We start from the raw sequence: 22,621 nt of genomic DNA, 5'->3' as shown, positions 1-22,621 counted from the left end.
CAGATTGTCCGATCGAGTCGGAGCTTTCATCAAAATGTCATTGGGAATGAGGTAGGGAATGGCTACTATCCTGATGTAGTGGAGGAGAGCAATCACAGATGTCAAAACCTTTATGAAAATGGAGAGCTGTAGCCAACCCAAATGTCAGAGCTGTGAGATGGTAATGACCCGAGTGGATGGCAAAGCAGATAAATCATTGGTGTGCTTGACTTATGGGGACATAAAGATAAGATTCCTTGTTGTCTATGGAAGACAGAAACTACCCCTGTTCCATGGATGGTATGACTGACCTCAATAACTCCATGCAGAAGGGACAGACCTTTTGTGCACCACAAACAGGTTGGAATAAAACCTTTTGTAGTGTTCTGAGGGAGGAACTACCGTATTATTCCCTGAGACAACAGAGTCCGTATCACCTGAGCTAAAGTGGTAGCCTGTGAGAGACACTGGGATTCTGGAAATGAGGAAACAATCTGGGAGTGGGTTGAAAATTCTGTGGCATAACACAAAGAGATGATCTCTTGAACCCAGACATCTGAGATGTGAGTGAGCCAAGTCTCCTTGAACAGCGAAAGTGGTCTCCACACCCTGGATGGATCGGGTGGGGGCCACCTTTTATGCAGGAGACTTTGTGGAAGTGGACTTGGAGGAGTGGGGTAGGGGACACTAGGAAGGTCATGGTTTAAAAGATGGTCTGTGATTTTGTCCTGGGGGGATTTCTTATTATCCAAGGACCAGGAACTGGAGAGACGAACGAAACAAAGAGGGAAAAAGAGCTTGTCAGGTGCACTAGAGGTCCTAGCCACATCAGAGGGCAATGTGGTTATTCAGACAAGAAACAAACCGAACCTGAGAGTGGGTTCTGCAGCTAAAGAGGGCGGGAGCCAATGAGACGAGAGGATCCTGGCTCCAAGGAGGTTGGAGGAAGGGCAGGAAGCCCCTCTAGGTCAAATAGGGGATGAAGCCTGCCCCCACTGCAGCCAGGTATGAAATTTAGGGCCCGGGGGCCGGATTTGCTGCAGAAGCTGACACTGAAAGCTAACCCCCACTCCAGAAACATCTTGTGCAAGGAAGCGCTCTATATGGCCTAAGCAGTGACGTCGCCAGGCACGCGACGCGGCAAGTCACACCCAAAGAGAGAGAGAGGAGGACCGAGCTGCCTCAGGTACTAATTCCCTACTGGCATCGCAGGAATGGCGCATCGGCCAGAGAAGACACCATGCTGGCAGTGAGGAGAGGAGCGATGCCCGCTCCCGCTAGACAACTGAAAAGAGAGTGGAGGGGCCATGACAAACCCTGCCACCCCTGAGGGCAAGCAGTTGTCCATCCCTTCACCTATCAGATAGATATGCTCTTAGGGAGGGAAGGGGTTGAAGATAGGATGTTGGTGTTGGTAAAAGTCCTGGTGGGGAAAAGTAGGAAGGAGAAAATGTGGGAAGAGAGAAATACTTACCTTTCTGCCAAAAGTCTAGCTCCCAGTCTCCAGCAGTGTACTTCCCCCAGTGCTCACCCGCCTTTGAGAAGGGAGGGAGAGCTGCAATGTGGAGGTCATTATGGCAGGTGAATCAGGGTCAAACTAACATTGACTGTGCCCCCTTGTCTTCTGAGGATCAGGCTGTCAACAGAGAGGTTAAATCCAGTCTGTCCACCCTAGTCAGTGTGACAAATAGGGAGAGTTTAGTGCCAGCCCCGTAGTCCCAGAATCAGGAAAACTGAAGACGAATGAAGGAAGAGGTCTGCTTCCTACAGACTACAAGCTAAAACTGGTTAGCGTGGTGCCTGTAGGAACAGTACAGCTGGTAGGAGGAGCTTTTTTTGCTTAGTGTTTGCCTCCTAGTGGCAGAAGCTATACCCATGGTCCTAGGCTGTAATTCCCCAATGCAATGGACAAGAAAGGCTGGATTGCAGGTCCACATTGGGTGAAAGGGAGGGAGTATCCAATAATACTAGAAAAGCCATGGGAGTCATGTATTACTTCTTTAGCAGTTCAAATAAAAGCAAAAGGTTTTTCCGGACTTATACATTTTTTAACCTATCCCGATTCCTGGCAGCCCTACCAAGCAGGGGCTTGTAGGGCCTGTGGCACTTGGGTGATTGCCATTGCCTTTTTATTGTGTACCAAGCACAGCGTCGTACATTGTATAGCACCAGTGTCTGGTATTTCAATTCAATCCCATTCACTTAAGTGGATCTGAGCAGCCCAAAGAGCATGTGACCAAAGAATATGACATCACAGGTCAAAGAGGATACCCCAGCGTTCACCCAAGTGTCGCAACCCCTTAAAACAGCTGATTGGAGGGAGTATTGGGATTTGAACCCCCACTGATCAGATGTTGATGACCTATCCTAAAAATAAGCCATCATTAATAAAGTTTTGGAAAACTCCTTTAAAATGTAGACCATTTTCTTATGCAGATACTAGTAATAGGCAATATTAATAATGTGAAAAAATGCAGAATTACCCCTTCTACAGGATTGCAGACTGTGACCTCCAGTAGGGAAGTGAGATAGGCAATCTTTGTGCCACTTGTATCTCCTAGTATAGGAAGTTTGGTTAAGAAGACATTGAGTGAACCTCGCTGTGTGGACACAGCCAATAACTGACCATCGTCTGTCCAGGATAGTTTATCTAACCCTGGAAAGGTAAAAAATGTACAAACATTGGGTGAATATGTGTTATTACTTTTAGTAAGACATGTCAAGCAGAGTACTAATGCACCGAAAGATCACACTGCCATTCAATACATACCGTACATAGCAATTACATATTTATTAAGATCTAATGGTGTTCTGTACAAAACATTTACAGCAAAAAACTACAAAAAAAAAAGCACATATTCTATATCCAAAATGAACAGGGGAACCAAATAAAATAAATGGCGCTTCTGTGTTTCCCGTGTATACTTTACAGGTTACTATTAGAGATGAGCGAGTATACTCGCTAAGGCACATTACTCGAGCGAGTAGTGCCTTAGCCGAGTATCTCCCCGCTCGTCTCTAAAGATTCGGGGACCGGCGGGGGGTGGGGAGCGGCAGGGGAGAGCGGGGAGGTACTCTCTCTCCCTCGCTCACCCCTGCTCCCCGCCGCAACTCACCTGTCCCCCCCACCTGCCCCCGAATCTTTAGAGACGAGCGGGCAGATACTCGGCTAAGGCACTACTCGCTCGAGTAATGTGCCTCAGCGAGTATACTCGCTCATCTCTAGTTACTATCTCCTGTGGGTTTTGGCAATATATACTTATGTATGTTTTTGTTAATTCAACTTAACCCCTTCAGGACCAGAGATTTTTCATTACTGAAGTATTGCAATACATTGGTTTCAGCTAGCAGGATAAATATATGTGATAATTTGAATGTTTATGTAGACGGCGATAGCAATATGCAGGCTTTTTTTTAATTGTTTAGATTTTTTATGGGGAAAACAGGGAAAAGGTTTTTGCTTTTTTCTACTCTTAATATTTTTTTTCACTGGTAAAAAAAAAAAATTATTAAATATTTTTTGCACTTTTATTTAGCCCATTTGATCGCTTGTATTATATACTGCATTACTAGTATTGCAGTATATCCTGATATTTTTGTGTTTTCCCAGGCAAAACTTGATAGACCTCTATGCACAGCAGCGCTAGGAGCCTTCACTAGGCTTTGGGTTGCCATGCTAGCCCATCGGCACCCCTGATCGCCTAAGGTGAGATGCTGATAGGGCGCAGAAAGGAGTTCCCCGGTATCCTGCTGGCTGTTTAGAGCGGTCAGCTAACTCTAATTGCAGCAGCAACTGTCGGTTATCAGCTGTCAGCAACAGCGGATAGCCACCTAGTATGGAGCGGACTCGGCTCCCGAGCCTGCTCCATACACCCTTCACAACTGCATCATGTAAATTTATATTATGCGGTCAGGAAGGGGTTCAACTGGACAGCTTCCACATAGGTCCCCAATTTTTCTTGTACAAGCTTACAAATCATGTTTATATCCTAAAATATTGTAAAGTAAGTTTGATTACCTTTTGTTTCATCATCCAGAGTAATGATGGCGTACATTTCTTTCAGCTCAGTCAGGTCATGGATTTTTATGCTACAATATAAAATGAAGATCCCAGGATTATTCATCATGTTAGGGAATGCAGGAACTGTGAGCAGTTCTGTCATGCAGTATGCAGAAGCTACGGTGTGGGGTATATACTGCATATACTGCCCAACTTTCAAGCAATGCAAAGAGCGACAACTTCTCACTATGTCAAATGTCTTTGTTAAGCCGCACCCCTAACCCTACCTAGTCGCCTTTGTGCAGCCACACAATAATAGTGCCCTACTTTGTGTGACACAGCAATGGTGTCCCCAACACAAATAGTGCACCCATCACAGCAAGAATGTCCCCATACGATAAAAGCAGTAATAGTGCCTTCTCACAATAGTGATGCCCCCAAGTGATACTTCCCTTTTGCAGGGTCTCCCCTCCTCTTTCTGGATTCTCCACCTACCTTCCTGGCCAGACTGAGCAGGTAGATAACACAGCCGAGCATGACCTCAGTCCTTGTCCCTGCATTGTCCACCCCAATTTTGCTACTCTGCGGAGTCAAGTCACGCACTGGGCAAGGAGCCCTGTCACTATCCTGTTCAAGTGGCTCTCAGACGCAACGGATGTCCTCGTGGAGTGTTCTACACTGCAGTATTAACTCATAGACTGCATGCAATAGGCATAAAATGACAGATCTCTGCTCCACCACCGTATTCAACTTTATCTACATCTTGAGGAAACAGATCTAGTAGAAATCGGGACATGTGGCATGCCTCCTGGGCCAGCACCAGAAATCTGGGACTGTCCCTCTGAATCCTGGATGGTTGGCTGGCATGTACTGTACATACCTCTTAGTGAAGAGCAGTACATGACACCAAGGTCATATTTTGTATTATATGTGTATTTTCAGTCAAACGTAAGTGATCATTAAACCAAATTTCTCACCAGTTGTCACCACAGGATGCGGCTTTGTTCAATGACTGTGAAATAGCGATGCTCGTCAGGTTGTCCTTGTGGTTGCTTGCCTGGAAGAGCTCCTGGCCAATCTCACTCATGTGTGTGGAAATTACCACGAAGAACCCAAGAGAGAAGCCAATCATGATGTATCCATCCCCGTACCTGTGCAGGGGAGATGGCACAACATAAAGATGACAGATTGGAGTAGCAGCATCAGTCCCAATTTTCCTTTAACAGCTTCAGATCATAATCTATTCTACTGTAAGGTATAACATGTATCTTCTCCCTTCACTCCTCAATAGGACTGTCTCTTTAAAAAGGAGAGGTAAAGCGAACCTGTCACATTGAACATGGTGTCCTATCTACAGGCATGATGTTACAGAGCAGGAGGAGCTGATATATAGTTTTATTCATTTATATCTCCGCTCATCCTGAGCTGTATGTTCCCTGTATGTACAGTCAATCATTGATAGGACCGCCCATTGGACTCTGCAGCTCAGAAAGAACAGAGATTAAGGCTAGGTTCACACGGGGTGGATTTCCAACAGAATTCCCACGGTTTGGTTGCACCAAAAAACCGCGGGAATTCCACTGGAAAAGCACAGCTTCAAAACCCGCAGGTTTTATAGCGGTTCGGCCGCTGGCATTCCGCTGCGGCTTTCTCTCCCCATAGAGAGGAGCAAGCCCCCAGCAGAAAAATAAAATTGACAAGCAGCATATTTTAAAAACGCGCCACAACGCCGCTTCCGTCTGGCTTTTCCACAAGGGATTCGCCGCCCCGTGTGGACGAGATTTTGAAAAAATGGCTGGCTAATCCCGAAATTAGCAGCCGCAGTGAATTTCCACACAGAAATTCTGCAGCAAATCCGCCCCGTGTGAACCCAGCTTAACAAGACTAAAACAGAAGTTACAGATTCTTTTCTCACAAACCTAAATATCAATCTGCTCAGCTCCTCCTGCTATATAAAATACTGCCTGTAGAACATTTGCAAACTGACAGGTTCTCTTTAACCCCTTAATGACACAGCCCATTTTAGGCATAAGGACACGACGATTTTGAGGGGATTTTCATATCCACTTTTCAAAAGCCATAACTTTTTTTATTTTGAGGGCTTGTTTTTTGCGTGGTGCACTGTAGGGTTTATGGGTACCATTATTATTTTTTTTTTTTTTACTCTTTTTGCCATGCAGGATAAAAAGTGTGTTCAATTTGTTGTTTGAGTCGTTTTGGATACGCCAAAACCAAATATGTGGGACTTTAATTTTTTACTTTCTTTTTTTATACTAATAGGGGAAAAAAAGCACAAAAAATGTTCCTTTTACATTTTTCTTTTTTTACACTATTTTTGTCTTTTTTTTTTAAAAACACTTTTTATGTCCCTGTAGGGGACTTGTACCATAATACCTATGATCGCTATAATAAAGCATTGTAGGACTTCTGTCCTGCAATGCCTTATCGCTAGTAATAGTGATCATAGGCAATAGCAAAGCAGGACGCCTGTAGCTGAAAATCCTTCAGCAATAAGCAATTACATCGCGGGGGTCCGATGATGTCTTGGAGGGAGCACCCTCCCTCTGTGAGCCCTTCACATGCCGCGATCTACATAGATCACAGCGTGTAAGGGGTTAACAGCGGGGTGGGGTGTCGCTGTTCCGGGGCACCCCCGCTGTGCAGCGGGAGGCTAAATATCAGTGACAGACGGCTCCCACTGCCGGATAGAGCGGGATCTTTTCTGATCTAATGCTATCCCCAGGGCATAAGTCCACGTCCTGTTGCGTTAAAGGGGTTGTCCCGCGCCGAAACGTTTTTTGTTTTTTTTTTCAATAGCCCCCCCGTTCGGCACGAGACAAACTCGATGCAGGGGTTAAAAAAGAAAACGGGATAGTGCTTACCTGAATCCCCGCGCTCCGGTGACTTCTTATTTACCTGGTGAAGATGGCTACTGGGATCTTCTCCCTCGGTGGACCGCAGGTCTTCTGTGCGGTCCATTGCCGATTCCAGCCTCCTGATTGGCTGGAATCGGCACGTGACGGGGCGGAGCTACAAGGAGCCGCTCTCCGGCACGAGCGGCCCCATTCAGAAAAGAAGAAGACAGGACTGCGCAAGCGCGTCTAATCCGGCGATTAGACGCTGAAAATTAGACGGCACCATGGAGACGGGGACGCTAGCAATGGAACAGGTAAGTGAATAACTTCTGATAACTTCTGTATGGCTCATAATTAATGCACAATGTACATTACAAAGTGCATTAATATGGCCATACAGAAGTGTATAACCCCACTTGCTTTCGCGGGACAACCCCTTTAAGTACCCCTCAGCCAGGATGTACACTTACTTACTGTTAAAGGATTTTTCCAGTTTCATGTAAATAAAGCACATTTACTGTATAATGAAAAGTTGTGTCAGTATCAAACATAGAAGATGACGTCAATGAATGGAAACATTATTGTTCACACCCAAAAGATGAAAACACGCACTGATTATATGTAACTGATGGCCCTTTTACATGTGCAGAGTATCTCACGATTCTCATTTGTCCGAGTGAACAAACTAGCGACGCCATCACCAGCTCGTTCAGCCTGCTTAGACTGCCCTATTGTTGTTGAAAATTGTGCAGTTCTCGTGCACTAGTCAAGCAGTGTTTAAACTGCACGAAAAGTGTGTAAACCGGCGCTGATTTTTATGCCATGAGGGAAAACCTCACAATTCTCGTTCGTTCTTTGCTCGCCAAATTTTTTGTACTTTTCTGTCAATATACGAGGGCGTGTTTTTTGTAGGAAGAGTTGCGCTTCTCAATGGCGTCGCTTAATGTATCCTCTAAATCAAGTGAAATGGTAAGAAAAATGCAATTGCACCATTTTTGTGGTGTTTTTATTTTGGTGAGCATGGTGCGCTGAGACTTACATGATAACTTATTTTGTGGATCAGTAAAATTATGGCAACATGAGATGTATATCATTTTTTCATTGTACTACTAATTACATTTGGGGCATCTTCTGACACCCATAACGTTATTTTTCTGCCCATGAGGCCTTGTGATGACTTGTTATTTGCAGTGCAAGCTGTAGTTTCTATTGGTACCATTTAGGGGTATATACAACCTTTTGTTCTCTTTAAAAGTGCAATTTTGTCATTGTGTATTTTTTTTTCTGATGGTGTTCGCTGTGCGAGATAAATAATGTAGTATTTTAATAGATCGGCCCTTTACAAACTTGGTGATACCAAATACATTTTTTTTGTTTAGTCATTTCAGGACAGCTGAATGCATATAATTGTCCTGCGATCATGAAGGGTGTATGGAGCGGGTTTGAGAGCGGAGTCTGCTCCATACCCAATGGCTATCAGCTATTTGTAACACCTAACAGACACCGGTAACTGCCATGATCATAGTTAGCTCTGATCGTGCCAGTTAACTGCTTGGATGCCACGGTCACATTTGGCCGCATGTCTAAACCCGTGATCAGGGGTGCAGAATGGGCTAGCAGGGCTTGAAAGGCAACATCAAAAATCACTATATACTGCAATACTGAAGTATTGCAGTATATAGTGCAAGCTATCAAATGATCACACGTTCAAGTCCCCTGTGGGGTCTAAACAAAGTGTAGAAAAAAATGTGATGAGGTTTTTCTAAATAGTGAAAAAAGGAAAATATTAAAAGTTTAAAAAAAAAACAAAAAAAAACTTTTCCCATTAAAAAATTCAATGATTGAATATTCCCACATATTTGGTATTACCGTATACGTAAAAGTCCAAAGTATTAAAATATCACAATACTTAACCCATACTGTGAAGGCCGTAGACAAGGAAAAAAAAGGATTGATTGCCAGAATTACGATTTTTTGGCGTCTCAGCTCCCAAAAAAATAACAACAAAAGTGATGAAACAGATGTATGTTTCCCAACATGGTAAGCTGTTGAGTTTAACCCCTTCTCGGCTGCATAATGTAAGTTTATGTCATGCGGTTGTGAAGGGTGTATAGAGCGGGCTTGGGAACAGAGTCACTGTTTCTGACAACTGCCGGTTACTGCCACGATCAGAGTTAGGTGGAAGCTGTCTCTATTGGTTTCTGGCTTTGGCTTACAATTTACAGTCATTGTTATATGACCTGTTTAAAAAGTCTAACATTGACTTGCAGTAATGCTGCCTTCCAAAGGTGGCGCTGGAGGTATTGTTACATCTTTCCATTTGGACACTCATTTACATTGGGATGTTTCCTCTCTATATATGGAAGGTTCTAGATAAATATACTGCTATAAAAGTTTTAGTATGTGGACTGCCTTAGATCTCTTACCATCGATGGGACACAATGGAGCCATAACGCTGCTGGAAGGCCAGTTCTATAGGGTTATCTGGATCATTCAGGTTGAATAGGAACAAAGTTTTCTTTCCTACAACAACACTTACCTACAGAAGGAAGATTAGAGGTTTAGTAGAATTTATAAAAGTACAATGAGAAAAATAAACAAAAGATGATTTCCTACAATAAATGGCTGGGATCAACACTTCTAAGTTTATTAAGGTCTTATGTAGGCTACACTCCTACTAAAGGGAATCTGTCACACCCTATAAGCACCATAAACTAAGTTATGGTGCTTATAGGACAAGGTTCGAAGAGTTGGGGGTGTAGGCGCCCCCATAGAGAACAGTGTGAGCGTGCACCCATGACTGAAGAAGAGTACGGCTGACAGACCAAGGATGGCAGCGTGGGAACGGGGAGCCAGGCAAGTATTGCATGGAAAGTAGACACGTGACTCGACAGTGCAGCATAAAATGAAGTGACAAGCTTTCCATTGATCAATTTCAGTGTGAATCCACATTACAATGGGAACAATTGAGCAATTTGAGCCAATTTCGAATGTGTTTTAGTAATGAGTGCTAGAATAGCCGTCGCTAGGACTTTATACACTGCCAACCTTGTGGGGCTTTCTTATGCAACAGAGAATTATGTGAGAGTAAAAAAACACATCCATGAAAGGGGTCAGAGGAGGATATCAAGAATTGTCCTGATGAATACACAGCCAAGCCAATTGCATCTGAATGCAACACTGGTGCTCCAATATAAATGTTTAAAAACACAATGTGTCAATCCTTAGTGTGGATGAGCTACAAAAGCAGATGCAAGTGGCATTGCTGTCTAGGAAAAACAGAAAGACAAGACCCAGGTGGACAAAAGAGCGCACAAATTGTATCACCAAGCAGAGAAAAAACATCGCCTGGTCAGATTTCTATTGCATCGTGCTGATAAGGTCGTCAGAATTTGGCACAGGCAGCATGAATCGATGACCCCTTCCTGTCAGCTGGTCAGAACACGTTAGCATCTCCGTCTAATTTGCTGTAACTGCAAGAAGCTTCCTGTCCGCAGGGGCCGATATTCCTTCAGAAACCTAGTGGGCTTTATGCCAGGATGAAATTGCTGTGGTTCTGAAGGCCAACGGAGGTGCAACGTGCTACTAGATGGACGTCTCCAATAGAGTGTCCATTCAGTATATATAATATACCTACTACCTGAATTTCTCCCTTAACAGTCAGGAGTTATTCAGCTAGTAAGAACGGGCGCCATAAATAAAACCGACCCTCCCCTTTCCTGGAATACGAATGGCGCTCTTCATAGACTTTGGAGCTTAAATATAAATGATACAAGGGCTAAATGGATGTTTATGAGGACAGCTGAGTATTACGGTGCTTTCTCCTGGTGACGCCCGCTCATCTGTCTTCATCACTGAGAACTGGATGTCACTCGGTTCCAAGCGCACAGAGGTCTGCACAGCAAAAAGAAAAAAATATCATTACAAATATATTTAAGATGGAAAACATTTATGCTGAAGTTATGATATTGGGGTGGAACGTCTGCACTTAATTCATTTTAACACAAATTACTCCTTAGCATTTTCTGTATATCAGCTGTATATACTCCTGGTTCATACACCAGATTCATGTGAGACATCTGCCCAAAAAGCGAGGAACATGCCTGAAGACATTGTCAATGAGGGTTCAGCAAAGGAGCCCCTTAAAATACTGGTAGTGTGGATCTCCTCTAACTACTGGGGCCTTTCGTCTCTGGTCAGACATCTCTACTGCTTCTATGTGCTACAGATGACTAAGATTCAAAAGATGCGTTAGAGGGGTTTTCCGGGATTTACTACTGATGACCTACCCTCACAAGTGGTCCTCAATGGTTGATCGGAAGGGGTCTGCCGCTTGACATCACCTCAGCTGATCCTCCAGCTCACTGTCAGTGAAGTGGGGGGCCAGATATCCGCATAGGTGCTCAGGGCGGGAAGTGTAATAGACGGCCTTACCTCCATCCAAATCAAACGAGAGCGATGCCTTCTATTACACTTCTAGTCGGAAGGAGGCATTGCTCTCATTGATCTCGATGGCACTGTAGCGCTGTCTATTACACTTCTGGCCCTGATCACTGATGCGGACGTCCAGCCCCGCTGCACTGACAGCAGGCTGGACAATCAGCTGATTGATGGAGATCCCGAGCGGCGGATTCCTGCAGATCAAGCTATTGATGACCTATCCTGAGGATCGGTCATCGGTAGCAAATGCCTGGAAACCCCTTTACTTTAAATCTATCTTTGGATAAAGTCACCAAAACAAGTTAATTGCTCACACACATGAATCTTTGTACTGTGGGAATACATTTTATTTGCATTCTACATTTATAAGCGCCGTGCATTATCACCTCTGCACTCATATGTGAGGGATCTTGTCAGACTCTCAATGTTTTCATAGCGCACCCAAAAAAGTGAAGTCATTGGGAGTCAGAAGGGGCATGGGGCCCAGAAGAGCATCGCAGTTACTTGCTGTAGTGGTTAGTGTGGGTTTCAGCACTGTACTACCACTGCTACTGTATTCTGATACGGCTCTAAGAACTTCAGCTCATACTTTAAAAAGCGAGTATCTAGTTTGTTAAGCTATGACTGGAATATGGATGACAGGAACATAGTTCGGATCTTTAGGACATACTTGTCGGATTGTATCCCCTTCCTGATTGCTGATGGTAATCATTTTATCTTCACCTCCCAGGGCCAGTAAATTCTGAGAGCTCCAGCAACCACAAGTGATGCGTCTGGTGTGTTTACCTGCACAAAAACACATTACAGGTTTATTAGATTCCATGGGAGAACTAATTACATTATTCCGTTTAAAGGCCCTTTTACATGCAATGATTATCGCTCAAAATTCATCCAAACGGCCAAAAATGAGCGATAATTGTTACATATGAACGCGGGCATCGCACACTTTTTGTTTGAACGATGGATTTCAGTTTACTTAAAATCCATCGTTCAGCCGCTGAAAGACTGAGCAAATATGTTCCATTTGCACCTATTTCACTCATCTTTCAATAGACTGCAGGAAATTTTTCCTCAGACATGTTTACACTAGCCACAAGGAGAACAATGCAATCTGCTGGCAGCCACAAGAAGAACAATGGAATGTGTCAGCAGCTGTTTGCACATCTGGGCGTGTGTTTAAACACACACTGGGCTCAGCAAACAACTCCTAGAGGTCATTTTGCATGTAAAAGTGCCTTAAGCTGTACAAGAAGATCTGTGATGATGATAAACCATATAAACAATCTAAAAGAGACCCCAACACTGCAATGCTAGTATGTGCTGCTGCACCCATGAAGCAGCCCCTTGAAGCTCTGATTAGGAGGTCGATCGATAGCCTGTTGGCTGGAAGGGATCATCAAACTATACAACATTTTTAGGGCAGAAACAAAAGCGGTGGTGTTTTCTATAGCAACAAGTCAAATTTCAAACATATTTTTGAAGATGGTGCCATCAGGAATACTGTTTTATACTAGTACATGGACCTCCTTTAACCCTTTAAGAATATAGCCTAGTTTGGTAATTCAGAATGCAATAATTTTTGGGGGACTTTCATCTCCACTTTTCAAAATCCTTACTTTTCCATAACCATCGTCGTATGAGGGATTGTTTGTTATGCGGTGAGCTGTTATTTTTATATGTAACATTTTGGGGTACAATGTATTGTACAACTTTTATTAATTTTTGGGGGAAGACAGGGTGAATGGACACATCAATTCCGCCATTGCTTTTCATTTACTCCTTTATTTATTCCTTTACATTGTTTAGCAAGTAGTATAAATGACATGATTGATATATATATATATATATATATATATATATATATATATATATATATATATATATATAGTTTAGCACTTTTTTGGGGGGAAAAATAGTTTTTTGACCTCGCTGTATTCAACAATCCAAAACTTTTTTCATTGCCTATGATGGTGCTGTGTGATAAGATGTAGTTTTTATTGGTACCATCTTGTGGTACATATGACTTTTTTGATCACTTTTATTGTGATTTTTGGGTGGCAAAGTGAACAAAAAAAAAACATTCTCCTTAAACTGTAGTAATGATATAGGGTGGTTATACACATTAGATATTAATTGTCTGAATCCACCGATCATCTTATATGTATGGGAGTCTCCTGACTCTCCTTCAACTGTAGATGTCAGGGGAGAGAAGGATTTCAACCACCCATCATTTTGTTCTAGGAGATAAGATGTTGCTAGATGCGTAGCCAGAGGCGTAACTTGAAGCTTCTGGGCCCCAAAGCAAAACCTGTAACAGGGCCCCCAGCTATAATGCTTTATTCATAGTACTGGGCTCCCTATATGGAGAGGAGAGGCCTTATGGGCCCCCTAAGGCTCCTGGGCCCGGGTGCAACCACATCCCCTGCATCCCCTATAGTTATGCACCTGTGTGTAGCGGTTTTGTCCCTTCTCTGCATACAGAACACATGCACACTCAGCCACACCAGTGTGCATCTATACAGGATGGGTCAGGAGAGATGGCTGTCCATCAAATGAGTGTTCAGCCAACAGATATCTGAAGCCTCACATCACAGCTTGTACATATTACACATCCTAGTCATAAATCGTTTTCGGACAGACGCATACAACTTACCCAGGACAGGTACTTTCCTAGATGTCTGTAGATTGTAAATCAGCAGGTTTCCCTTCGATGTCCCCACTGCTAGCAACGAACTTGTCTTTGACCAGAGCAGGAAAGTCATTTGATCTCTAAAATACAAAATATTAAGTATAAATATAGCAAAAAGTGGGTCCATGGCCTTACAGACGCAAGAACAGAATGTGTCTTAGAGGGTTGACGAGGTGCAACTTTAAAAGCACTTTGTAAAGACTGACAGATATAAGTTGTTGCATTCATTATTGTTTTATTGCAGTCGGCAGCTGCATTCACAAGTCTTCTGGTTGCTACTGAAAAGCATTTAGAAGGTTATCGTCACACACATCTGAGCAAACTAGCATTCATGGACATAGATTTTCCCCATGTAAGCATTTGCTTCCAGCGTTGTCCCCACTGGGAGGAGACACAAATTAGATATTGGGAAAAAACACTTTGACAGTGAGGGTGATCAATGAGTGGAACAGGTTACCACAGGAGGTGGTGAGTTCTCCTTCAATGGAAGTCTTCAAACAAAGGATGAACAAACATCTGTCTGGGCTGATTTAGTGAATCCTGCATTGAGCAGGGGGGTGGACCCGATGACCCTGGAGGTCCCTTCCAACTCTACCCTTCTATGATTCTATGATAGCGGGCTCGGTGATCAGCAGATAGGATTCAGAGCTATCCTGAGGATTGGTCATCTATTGTAAAGGTCCTGGACAACCCCTTAAGAGGCAGATTTGCTGCAGAATCTTCATATGGACCCTCCGCATGGAAATTCAGCTGTATTTAGAGTAGCAGCAAAGTGGATGCGATTTTGAAAATTCTGTCTACAAGCTGCGGAAAAAAACCTGTGTGGGAATTGACATGCGGTGCGGAATTCAATGCTTATCAATTTTATCGCAGTTTCCCCTGCAGAATTCACCTTTCTTAATGAGGGGGTGAATTCGACACAGGAATTAGTGGTAAAACCTACTTCAAAATGCGCACAAAATGGTGCGGCTTTGGAGGCAGGCTGTCCGCTGCTGATCCGCTGCAGAATGCCCGCTGCAGAATGCCCGCTGCGGACTTCCCGCTGGAAATCAGCCCGGTGTGGATCGAGGCCTTAATGTTCAGACATAGGAGGCAAGCACAAGTGAAATGTTAGGCCGGGCTCACATGAGCGTAAGTTTACCATGTATTACGTTCGCAGTGTACGGGCGTGTGATACGTGGTAATCAAATACATTGACTTTGCTTCGCTGTTTTGCTCACATTTGTGTGTATACATTGCATATTACGCAAGTGGAAAAAGGAACGCAGCACATTCTATTTTGTCGCATATTGCATGCAAGAGCCCAATGTTCTCGATGGCCGTGTAATTAACGCTGTCCATTTGCAATTACATTGCGCATGGGTGGTATTGAGAAGCGCCGTTGCAAAGACTGCACATGACTGCATGCGTGAGATACACTGTCATGCGCCATCAAAATCGCTGCCGTACGCTGTAATAGGCCAGCTTGCCGCCAGCTCCACAGTGGTAAAACCCTGCGTGACTCACACAGTTCTACGCATACGGACGTGTGAGCCCGGCCTTACAGTACGCAGCGTAGAACTAACCCCTCTCGACCCCCAAGTCCTATGGAAATCGGTTTAGCAACATATATAAGTAAAGGACTGGATAGGGGGGTGTGAGGGTGCCGACTTACCTCATGCCGCTGTCCAGCTGGCTTGTCTTACACGTATTGGAGTCCCACATGTAGATGGAACTTGATTTTTCAGCAACAATGGCCAGAGCGTTGCCGTCTTTGTCCCAATCCATAGAATAACATGCACTAAAGACAGAAGAAAGTTACATTAGTAAATCAGAACCACAAGCTAAACCCACTACAAACCAGCGCAGAACTACAATGTATCCGGCCAAGTAGGTTCACTCACCCCGGTAAGTTAACTTCATCCTTCTTCTGGCCATGGCGATCATAGATCTTCACGCTATGATCCGCTCTGGAGAAATACAAGTGTGAACGGGTCATGTTGTTATTGTGCACTTATCAAAATTAAAAGTACAAAGCCGGCCTCACACGAGTGTATCGGGCAGCGTGCAGGCTGTGAGATATACGCACGGCATGCAGTCAGTACACTGCGTACCGCTCATTGCCATGTACTATCTTGGCATGGATGCTCGGGTAATGCATGCAAAGATATGGCATACGGCAATCAAGCAAGAGCAGGTCGGATCCTCAGTTGTCAGACACAGCCGAGAACCCTGAGGAGAAGGGAGAAGTGGTTTTTAACTGCTTTTACCTTCTCCTTTCCTGGGTACATAGCGCTCAATGAGAGCTACATACTAAGAAGTGAAAGTGGAAGTGCTTCTTCCACTATGCGGGCTGGCAGTCACGTGACCACCGAGTGCCCCCTATTACAGCAGAGCTGCAGGGTCGTAGCACACTCTCATCAGCTCTGCCTGTGACTATTGTCACTACAGGGAGATGTTTTCCCCCGTAACTGGGGCTCCTATGGCTGTCCCAGCTACAGTGGAAAAGAGTGAAATAATTGAAAAAAAAAACATAGTGAATGACCCCCAGAGGTCTTATATGACGTCATTGGGACATAGATGGAAAAAAAATAGTTACAAAAATAAGTAAAAGAAAATAAAACAGAATTAAATAAAAATGTATATGTAAAAAAAAGAAAATGACCCAAAGCCGACGCCAACCAAAACCGTTGCCATATCCACCCCGTAATCCTAAAGTATACAAATTAGGTTTCAAAATGTCCAAAGAAAAACGAGGAACCCGTTCCTATACTTTATTGTAGCGTAAATATTAGGCCGGCTTCACACGACCGTGACAGGCTCCGCCGCGGAGCCCGTCACAGCGCCCCCCCAGAGACCCCAATACTTACCTGCAGATCCGGCGTCCTACGTCCCGCATGATGCTTCAGCGCGAATGCGCAATAGAGCGCGTGACGCGCCGGCCGCGTCATATGACACGGCTGCGGTAGGCGGGGAAGCGGTTTCACGCTATCTTCCGCTGTGCTACAGCGGAAGATACCGTGACGGACGGCTTCCATTGACTGCAATGGAAGCCGTCCGCACGTACACCTGCGGCAAATAGAGCATGCCCCGGGTGAGGAAATATTACGCGGCGGAAATCCGTCCGTGGGAAGCAGCCCTTACTATCCGAATTTAAAAAATAAACAACTATAAATGTAAAAAAAAACATTTTCTTTTAGCTTTTTACCCCCAATAAAACGAAAAAAAAAATGGGAAAAAAAGTCAGCGAGAAAAGACATAAAAAATAGCCTTATATGTCACGGGGAAAAAACGCAGAAAAAATTCTTTGGTAGCTGAAGAAAAAAAATAGGACAGCAAAACCAGCATGAGTAAAATCTGTAAAAAGTGTCCGAGCTTTGTGACTAAAACACCCTGGTCCTTAAGGGTTAAAAACAGATCTGGTGAACAGACAACAAAAAAAAGGGAACAAATGGAGACTTTTCCCTTCAGTTCCGTCATCTACTGACTATAAGGTAAACAAATTGAAGTGTTCTTTCGATTTGCTTTCAACGTTTTTAGTGTAAAAAAAAAAAAAAAAGTGCGCCGCAGTCTGCGTTATTGGTTTGGGTAAAAGAAACGGAAAGCAGACAAAATACACAACATACGTGTGGGAGTGTGAACTTACCACTAGCCCTGCTGGGCTATTATCGGACACTACCGCTGATGAAGAAAGCCATTCCAAAACCCCCCTGATGTATGGTGGTCAGAGGAGAGAAGTTACAGAGTTGTTTCACAATGATGCGCTTACCCGCTGACTACAATGTAGTGTCCTAGAGTCTTCTGCCACACATACTGGATGGGATGACCCAGCAGCCCCTTCTCCGACAGTGAGAACACCCTCTGGAAAGCAGAAACGTTACATTTGTATCATCGTAAGGTGCGAACAGCCGGTGATATATGTAAAGCGCTGCGGAATAAGTTGGTGCTATACAAATAAAGATTATTATTATGTAACTTCCTCTACCGCCTTGTAGGGGAATCTAAGTCAGCAACATGATCCAGCAATGAGGTCTGTCAGTGTAAATGCTCTGCATGAGCGCTAACGACCTCAGCCGTGACGTCAGCACTTCTGCAGTCGTTTAGGTTACTACTGTCCTGTGTAAAAGGACCATAAGTCTCAACCGATCTGTCAGTGTGCTGGACTGAGGGAATAGCTTCCCTCTGCTCTCTCCTCTCCTGCACCTTCAGCCCAATGTCCATGCACAGGTTTTCGCTGCGGAATTCGTGGCCAGACACCCGCTGTGAATTCGGCAGCGATGTCCGTCCATAGACATGCTATGTTAAAAGATTCTTCCCTGCCCACAAGCGGAAATCAGCTGCAATTTTCCGCTCGCAGCATGCACTCCCTGGTGCGGAAAATCACACAGAAGGCTTCCACTGCAGTCAATGGAAGCCATCCGTCCGCGGCACGTCCGCAGTGAGCACTGCAGAAGTATTGCGGGAATCCACGTCATAGCCTAGCAGCGGCGTGCCTTGCCCTGCCCTGCATGTGCACCAGCTCGCCGGCCGAGACACTTGCGGCAGATCTGGAGAGGTGACTATGGGTCTCTGGGGGGCACTGCCGGGGCACAGAGTCCGATTTTGCAGTCGGAATCCGACCCGGCCGTGGGCATGAGGCCTTCTTATCAGCTAATTTATGACCACGGTAAAGTAGCTGATAAGAAGGTGCAGGAGAGGAGAGATAAGTGCTGAAAACCAGTGTCACTGACAGATCTTCTATAGAGACTAAAGGACCATTTACACGCAAAGATTATCGCTCAAAATTCGTTTAAACAACTGAAAATGAGCGATAATCGTTACATGGGAGCACGGGCATCGTGCACTTTTCCATTGAACGAAGATTTTAAGGTGAACCTAAAATCCATTGTTCAGCTAGTGAGAGGTAAAGTATCTCTCAATAGATTGTAAGCTGTTGCAGGAATCGGCAGATAACATTGTAATGTGCCGCCAGCCACAAGCAGAACAATGTGGCTGTCTGCACAGCTGGGCATGTGAGAAATCACAAGCTGGGCTCTGCAAACAGCTCCTGGAGGCCCTTTTACATGCAAATAAAGATGATAAAGTGCTAATGACCATTAACGCTTTATGCAAATAGATCACGTTTTTCAATCTTTCAGTCGTTTGAATGATTATCTTTGCGTGTAAATGGGCCTCTATGCTGCGTTTAAACGGATGTCTAAAAGGACCCTTAGTCTGCAGTGTCAGTACACAGTGATATGTAGAAACTGCAGAGGACAAAAAGTGCAACATTTTCAATAAAATGGGTTTTCTGGGACTTGAATTTTACACACTTAAAATGGTCAAAATAAAGATAAAATGGATTCCCAACTACTGCAGAAGCTCCCGGCGTTTGCCGTTCAGAACCCGGAAGAAGCGAGGGGCAGTCACGTGCCATACATTGTGTACATTCAACCAATCACAGGCTTTAGCGGCCATGAAGAATCCCCACTGAAGCCCGTGAATATGCGCAACGAACGATATGTGAACCTTCACCACTTTTTCAGGTTCTGATCGGCAGGCATCGGGATTCAGCGCCGGAGCGGGAGCCTCTGAAGTAGGTGGGAACCCAATTTAACTTTATTTTACACCATTTTGGCTTCATATCATACATTGTATAACTTTTATTATGTTTTTGGAGGGAGACGGTGAATAAACACATCAATTCTGCAATCGTTTTGGGGATTTTCTCTTTTTTGGCTTCTTTGAAAATGACCTAAAGCCCATTTAGACACAACGATTATCAGTCGAAAGTCGCTTAAAAGCCGTCTTTTGAGCGATAATCGCTGTGTGCATTCACACGGCAAGATGACCGCTCAACATTTGATCAAACAGCAGTTTGCATAAGTGTGTAATTGAAGGCTCACGTTGTATGCAGACGATAAGCGGGACCGCTATCTTCTGCATACAGCTGTTGTCTTCTCAGAGCGCTCAGCTGGTATACAGCTGAGCGCTCCGAGCGGGGTATGCAGAAGACAGCTGGAGCGCTGTCTTCTGCATACTCCTGCTGTGTTCTTCTATTTTCTAAGTGCTGGTAAACCAATCAGAACCTGCATGCATGTTGGTGACGATGAGGAGGCATTTCTGATACCTTTACTAGGATGAGTTCATACAACATGGACCAATGACTGTCCGGGCTGTAGTTTGCAGAAAACAGCGACAAGATGATGCAATTTTGACGCAATTTTGCACTTCTGGTTCAACCACTCAGCTATTTGCGCTATTTTCCTGCGGACAGGGGGTAACTGACTTTGGCTTGATGATCCCATCAGCAATGTATTCACAAGTCCTGAACGCTCAGCTGGCCCGGCACAATGCTCTGCAGGCAGCATAAGACCGCTTATACGCAGCCGAGAAAATCGTGCGAGATTTGTGCGTTGCGAAACGCGCAAATATGAACCCCATTCTTTTGAAGGAGGTCATACACATGGGTGATTATTTTTCCCATATCGTATCGCAGTGCTGGAAAAAAAATTAAGTACTTTCCCGTGTGAAATTAGCCTTAAGCTGGCTTCAAACGGTCACCTGCGTATTTGCGAGCGCCTGAGTGCTGCGTATTTGCGGAATGAACTATGCGTAGTATGTTCTATACTCCTGCGCATTTGGCCAGAGAAAGAGAACATATAGAACTCATTACACAAATTGCCTATTTCAATCAGGTGCGGTCATGTGTTTGGTTGCGTGCGCAAATGCCGCAAAATTTCCGTGCAGGAAATGCGCCCCCTATGGCCAAACCCTTAAAAGGAGCGGTCAGCGGCGGCTCTGTTCAACCGACACTTGTCTGTTTGGTCATTTGGCTCCATCATAACAACAAAAATGACAAAAGATCCTGATCCAGCACAAACGGCCCCGACAGAGCCGCTGACTGAGGTCGGTCCAACTTACAGTACGACATCTGGCACTGTACTGGATGAAACAGTGCAGAACGTTGTGCCCGGTGTGCGGCAGACGCTCCGCCGCAGATCTGAACACACCCTAGACACATACACGAATGACAAAAGGAAGGGCCACAAGTGCTCATTTGTACATTTCCAGGAGGAATAACTGAGGAATGGCACAACGTAGATTTCTAGGCAATGATGCTCCAGAATTGTCATTATTTAATGAGATTGCACATATTTACTAGAACAGACACCTCAGGAGCGGCGAGAGGCTGCGCTTTAATGCCAGCGACCAGAGGAGACGCGCGTTCTTGACTTCTGCCGAACGCTCAGACCGCGAATGAGTTGCTTCAGTACCTCTGAGATTGTCACTAATCGTCATCACTTGCGGTTAGGTCGCTTATGATGGGTAACTGGTAGACACCACTATAGTGCAGCAGGGCAGTGAGGTCATCCATGAACACAGAAATAACCAGGATGACATGACTTATACCTCTGGATGACATCACTTATACCTCTGGATGACATCACGCCCGATACTAATCTGATAACGAGCATCCCACCAGTAACTGTATGGCGTGCAGCACGTCGCTTACGAGGTGAACCCAGACTGAATCTCCGGCCTCCTTACCTTCATTCTGGACACCCAGCAATAATGCACTGCGCATGCGTGTACCCAGGGTAACGCGGGGCGGCAAACTGCAGAGCGTCATTAAATTCCATGGTAACCATTCCACCAATCACTGGAAAAGAACGCGTGACGTCAGGACGTTCAAATTCCGTTTTATTCTCTTGCAAAATAATCCGCAAGCAGATGTCCGCGGCGGCCTTATGGAACATAGCGGCGGCGGCCATCTTGTTGTAGACAATTATGTGTAGAATGTAACACAGCGGCCACACAAATATGGCTGCTGAAGAGGAGACAGACAAGCTTCCTATGAAATTCTTTCTCTCTTTCTCTCTTTCTTTCTTTCTTTCTTTCTTTCTTTCTTTCTTTCTTTCTCTCTTTCTTTCCCTCTTTCTCCTTTGTCTTCTTCAGTCCTTCCTTCCTTCCCTCACCTCCTGTTTTCAATCCCATGATATTTCAATAGTTTGGACTTTTATACTTTTCTCTATGAGAGCTTGCATTTTGTGGGATGGGTATTCATTGATTCCCTTTCTGGGAAAATATACAATTTTCATCACGTTTTATTCCCTTTCCTCCTGGATTGTGGTAAATCTGCATCATTTTGTAAACACTGTTCATATGTTGTAAATAACATATTAAATTTATTCTGCCAGTCAGTAAAATTATATTGCTACCAAATTTGTATATATATTTTTTATATATTTTGCTACTTTTGTACACTTCTTAAAAAAAAAAAAAAAAAGATGCCTTTTTTTGTGTGCCTGGAGATGGGGAGGGAGGAGTCCAATCGGCACCATATGTGTGAATGGACAGGGTTTACTAGAGCGGGGCCTGGCGGTGGGACAGACGGAGGGGGCATTATAAAGGAGTGATCTGCAAGGAAAATGAAAACAGATGACTCCAGTAGGAGACCGCGCCACCTGTGATCACTGGAGGTGACTGGACCAAGGGGCACTATTACTGTAAGAAGACACAAAGGGCGTGACTTAATGTAAAAGGGGCGTACCTGTCATTAAAAAACTTTGGTGCAGGCCGCTGAACTTTCCCTCGCTTTGCTGTTTGGAAGTTGGGAGGGAATTTTACAGATACAAATAAACGGCAGCACAGATATGGCGCTTAACGTATCAATTAATGTCAGCACAGCATTATGTT

The 22,621-nt window shown here is 44.5% G+C and overlaps 1 protein-coding gene across 1 annotated transcript in view; it reads right to left on the bottom strand.

The window, feature by feature from the left end:
* The window catches only part of WDR19 (WD repeat domain 19), a 60,236-nt gene extending 38,660 nt beyond the window's left edge, over positions 1–21,576 (bottom strand). Inside the window, exons 1-11 of the mRNA XM_066573166.1 lie at positions 21,473–21,576; positions 17,712–17,803; positions 15,847–15,912; positions 15,618–15,743; positions 13,928–14,043; positions 11,945–12,060; positions 10,648–10,728; positions 9,261–9,373; positions 4,957–5,130; positions 3,998–4,068; positions 2,463–2,635 (exon numbers count right to left, since the gene is read on the bottom strand). Of these exons, the coding sequence (XP_066429263.1) occupies positions 2,463–2,635; positions 3,998–4,068; positions 4,957–5,130; positions 9,261–9,373; positions 10,648–10,728; positions 11,945–12,060; positions 13,928–14,043; positions 15,618–15,743; positions 15,847–15,912; positions 17,712–17,803; positions 21,473–21,478 (1,134 nt within the window). The 5' untranslated portion in view covers positions 21,479–21,576. The remainder of the gene's footprint in view (positions 1–2,462; positions 2,636–3,997; positions 4,069–4,956; positions 5,131–9,260; positions 9,374–10,647; positions 10,729–11,944; positions 12,061–13,927; positions 14,044–15,617; positions 15,744–15,846; positions 15,913–17,711; positions 17,804–21,472) is intronic.
* Between the last annotated feature and the right edge of the window lie 1,045 nt (positions 21,577–22,621).

The sequence above is a fragment of the Eleutherodactylus coqui genome, chromosome 7 (assembly GCF_035609145.1).
Source record: "Eleutherodactylus coqui strain aEleCoq1 chromosome 7, aEleCoq1.hap1, whole genome shotgun sequence".
Classification (NCBI taxonomy): domain Eukaryota; kingdom Metazoa; phylum Chordata; class Amphibia; order Anura; family Eleutherodactylidae; genus Eleutherodactylus; species Eleutherodactylus coqui.
The sequence above is the reverse complement of the archived record's forward strand: the minus strand, read 5'-3'. Positions and strand labels throughout refer to the sequence as shown.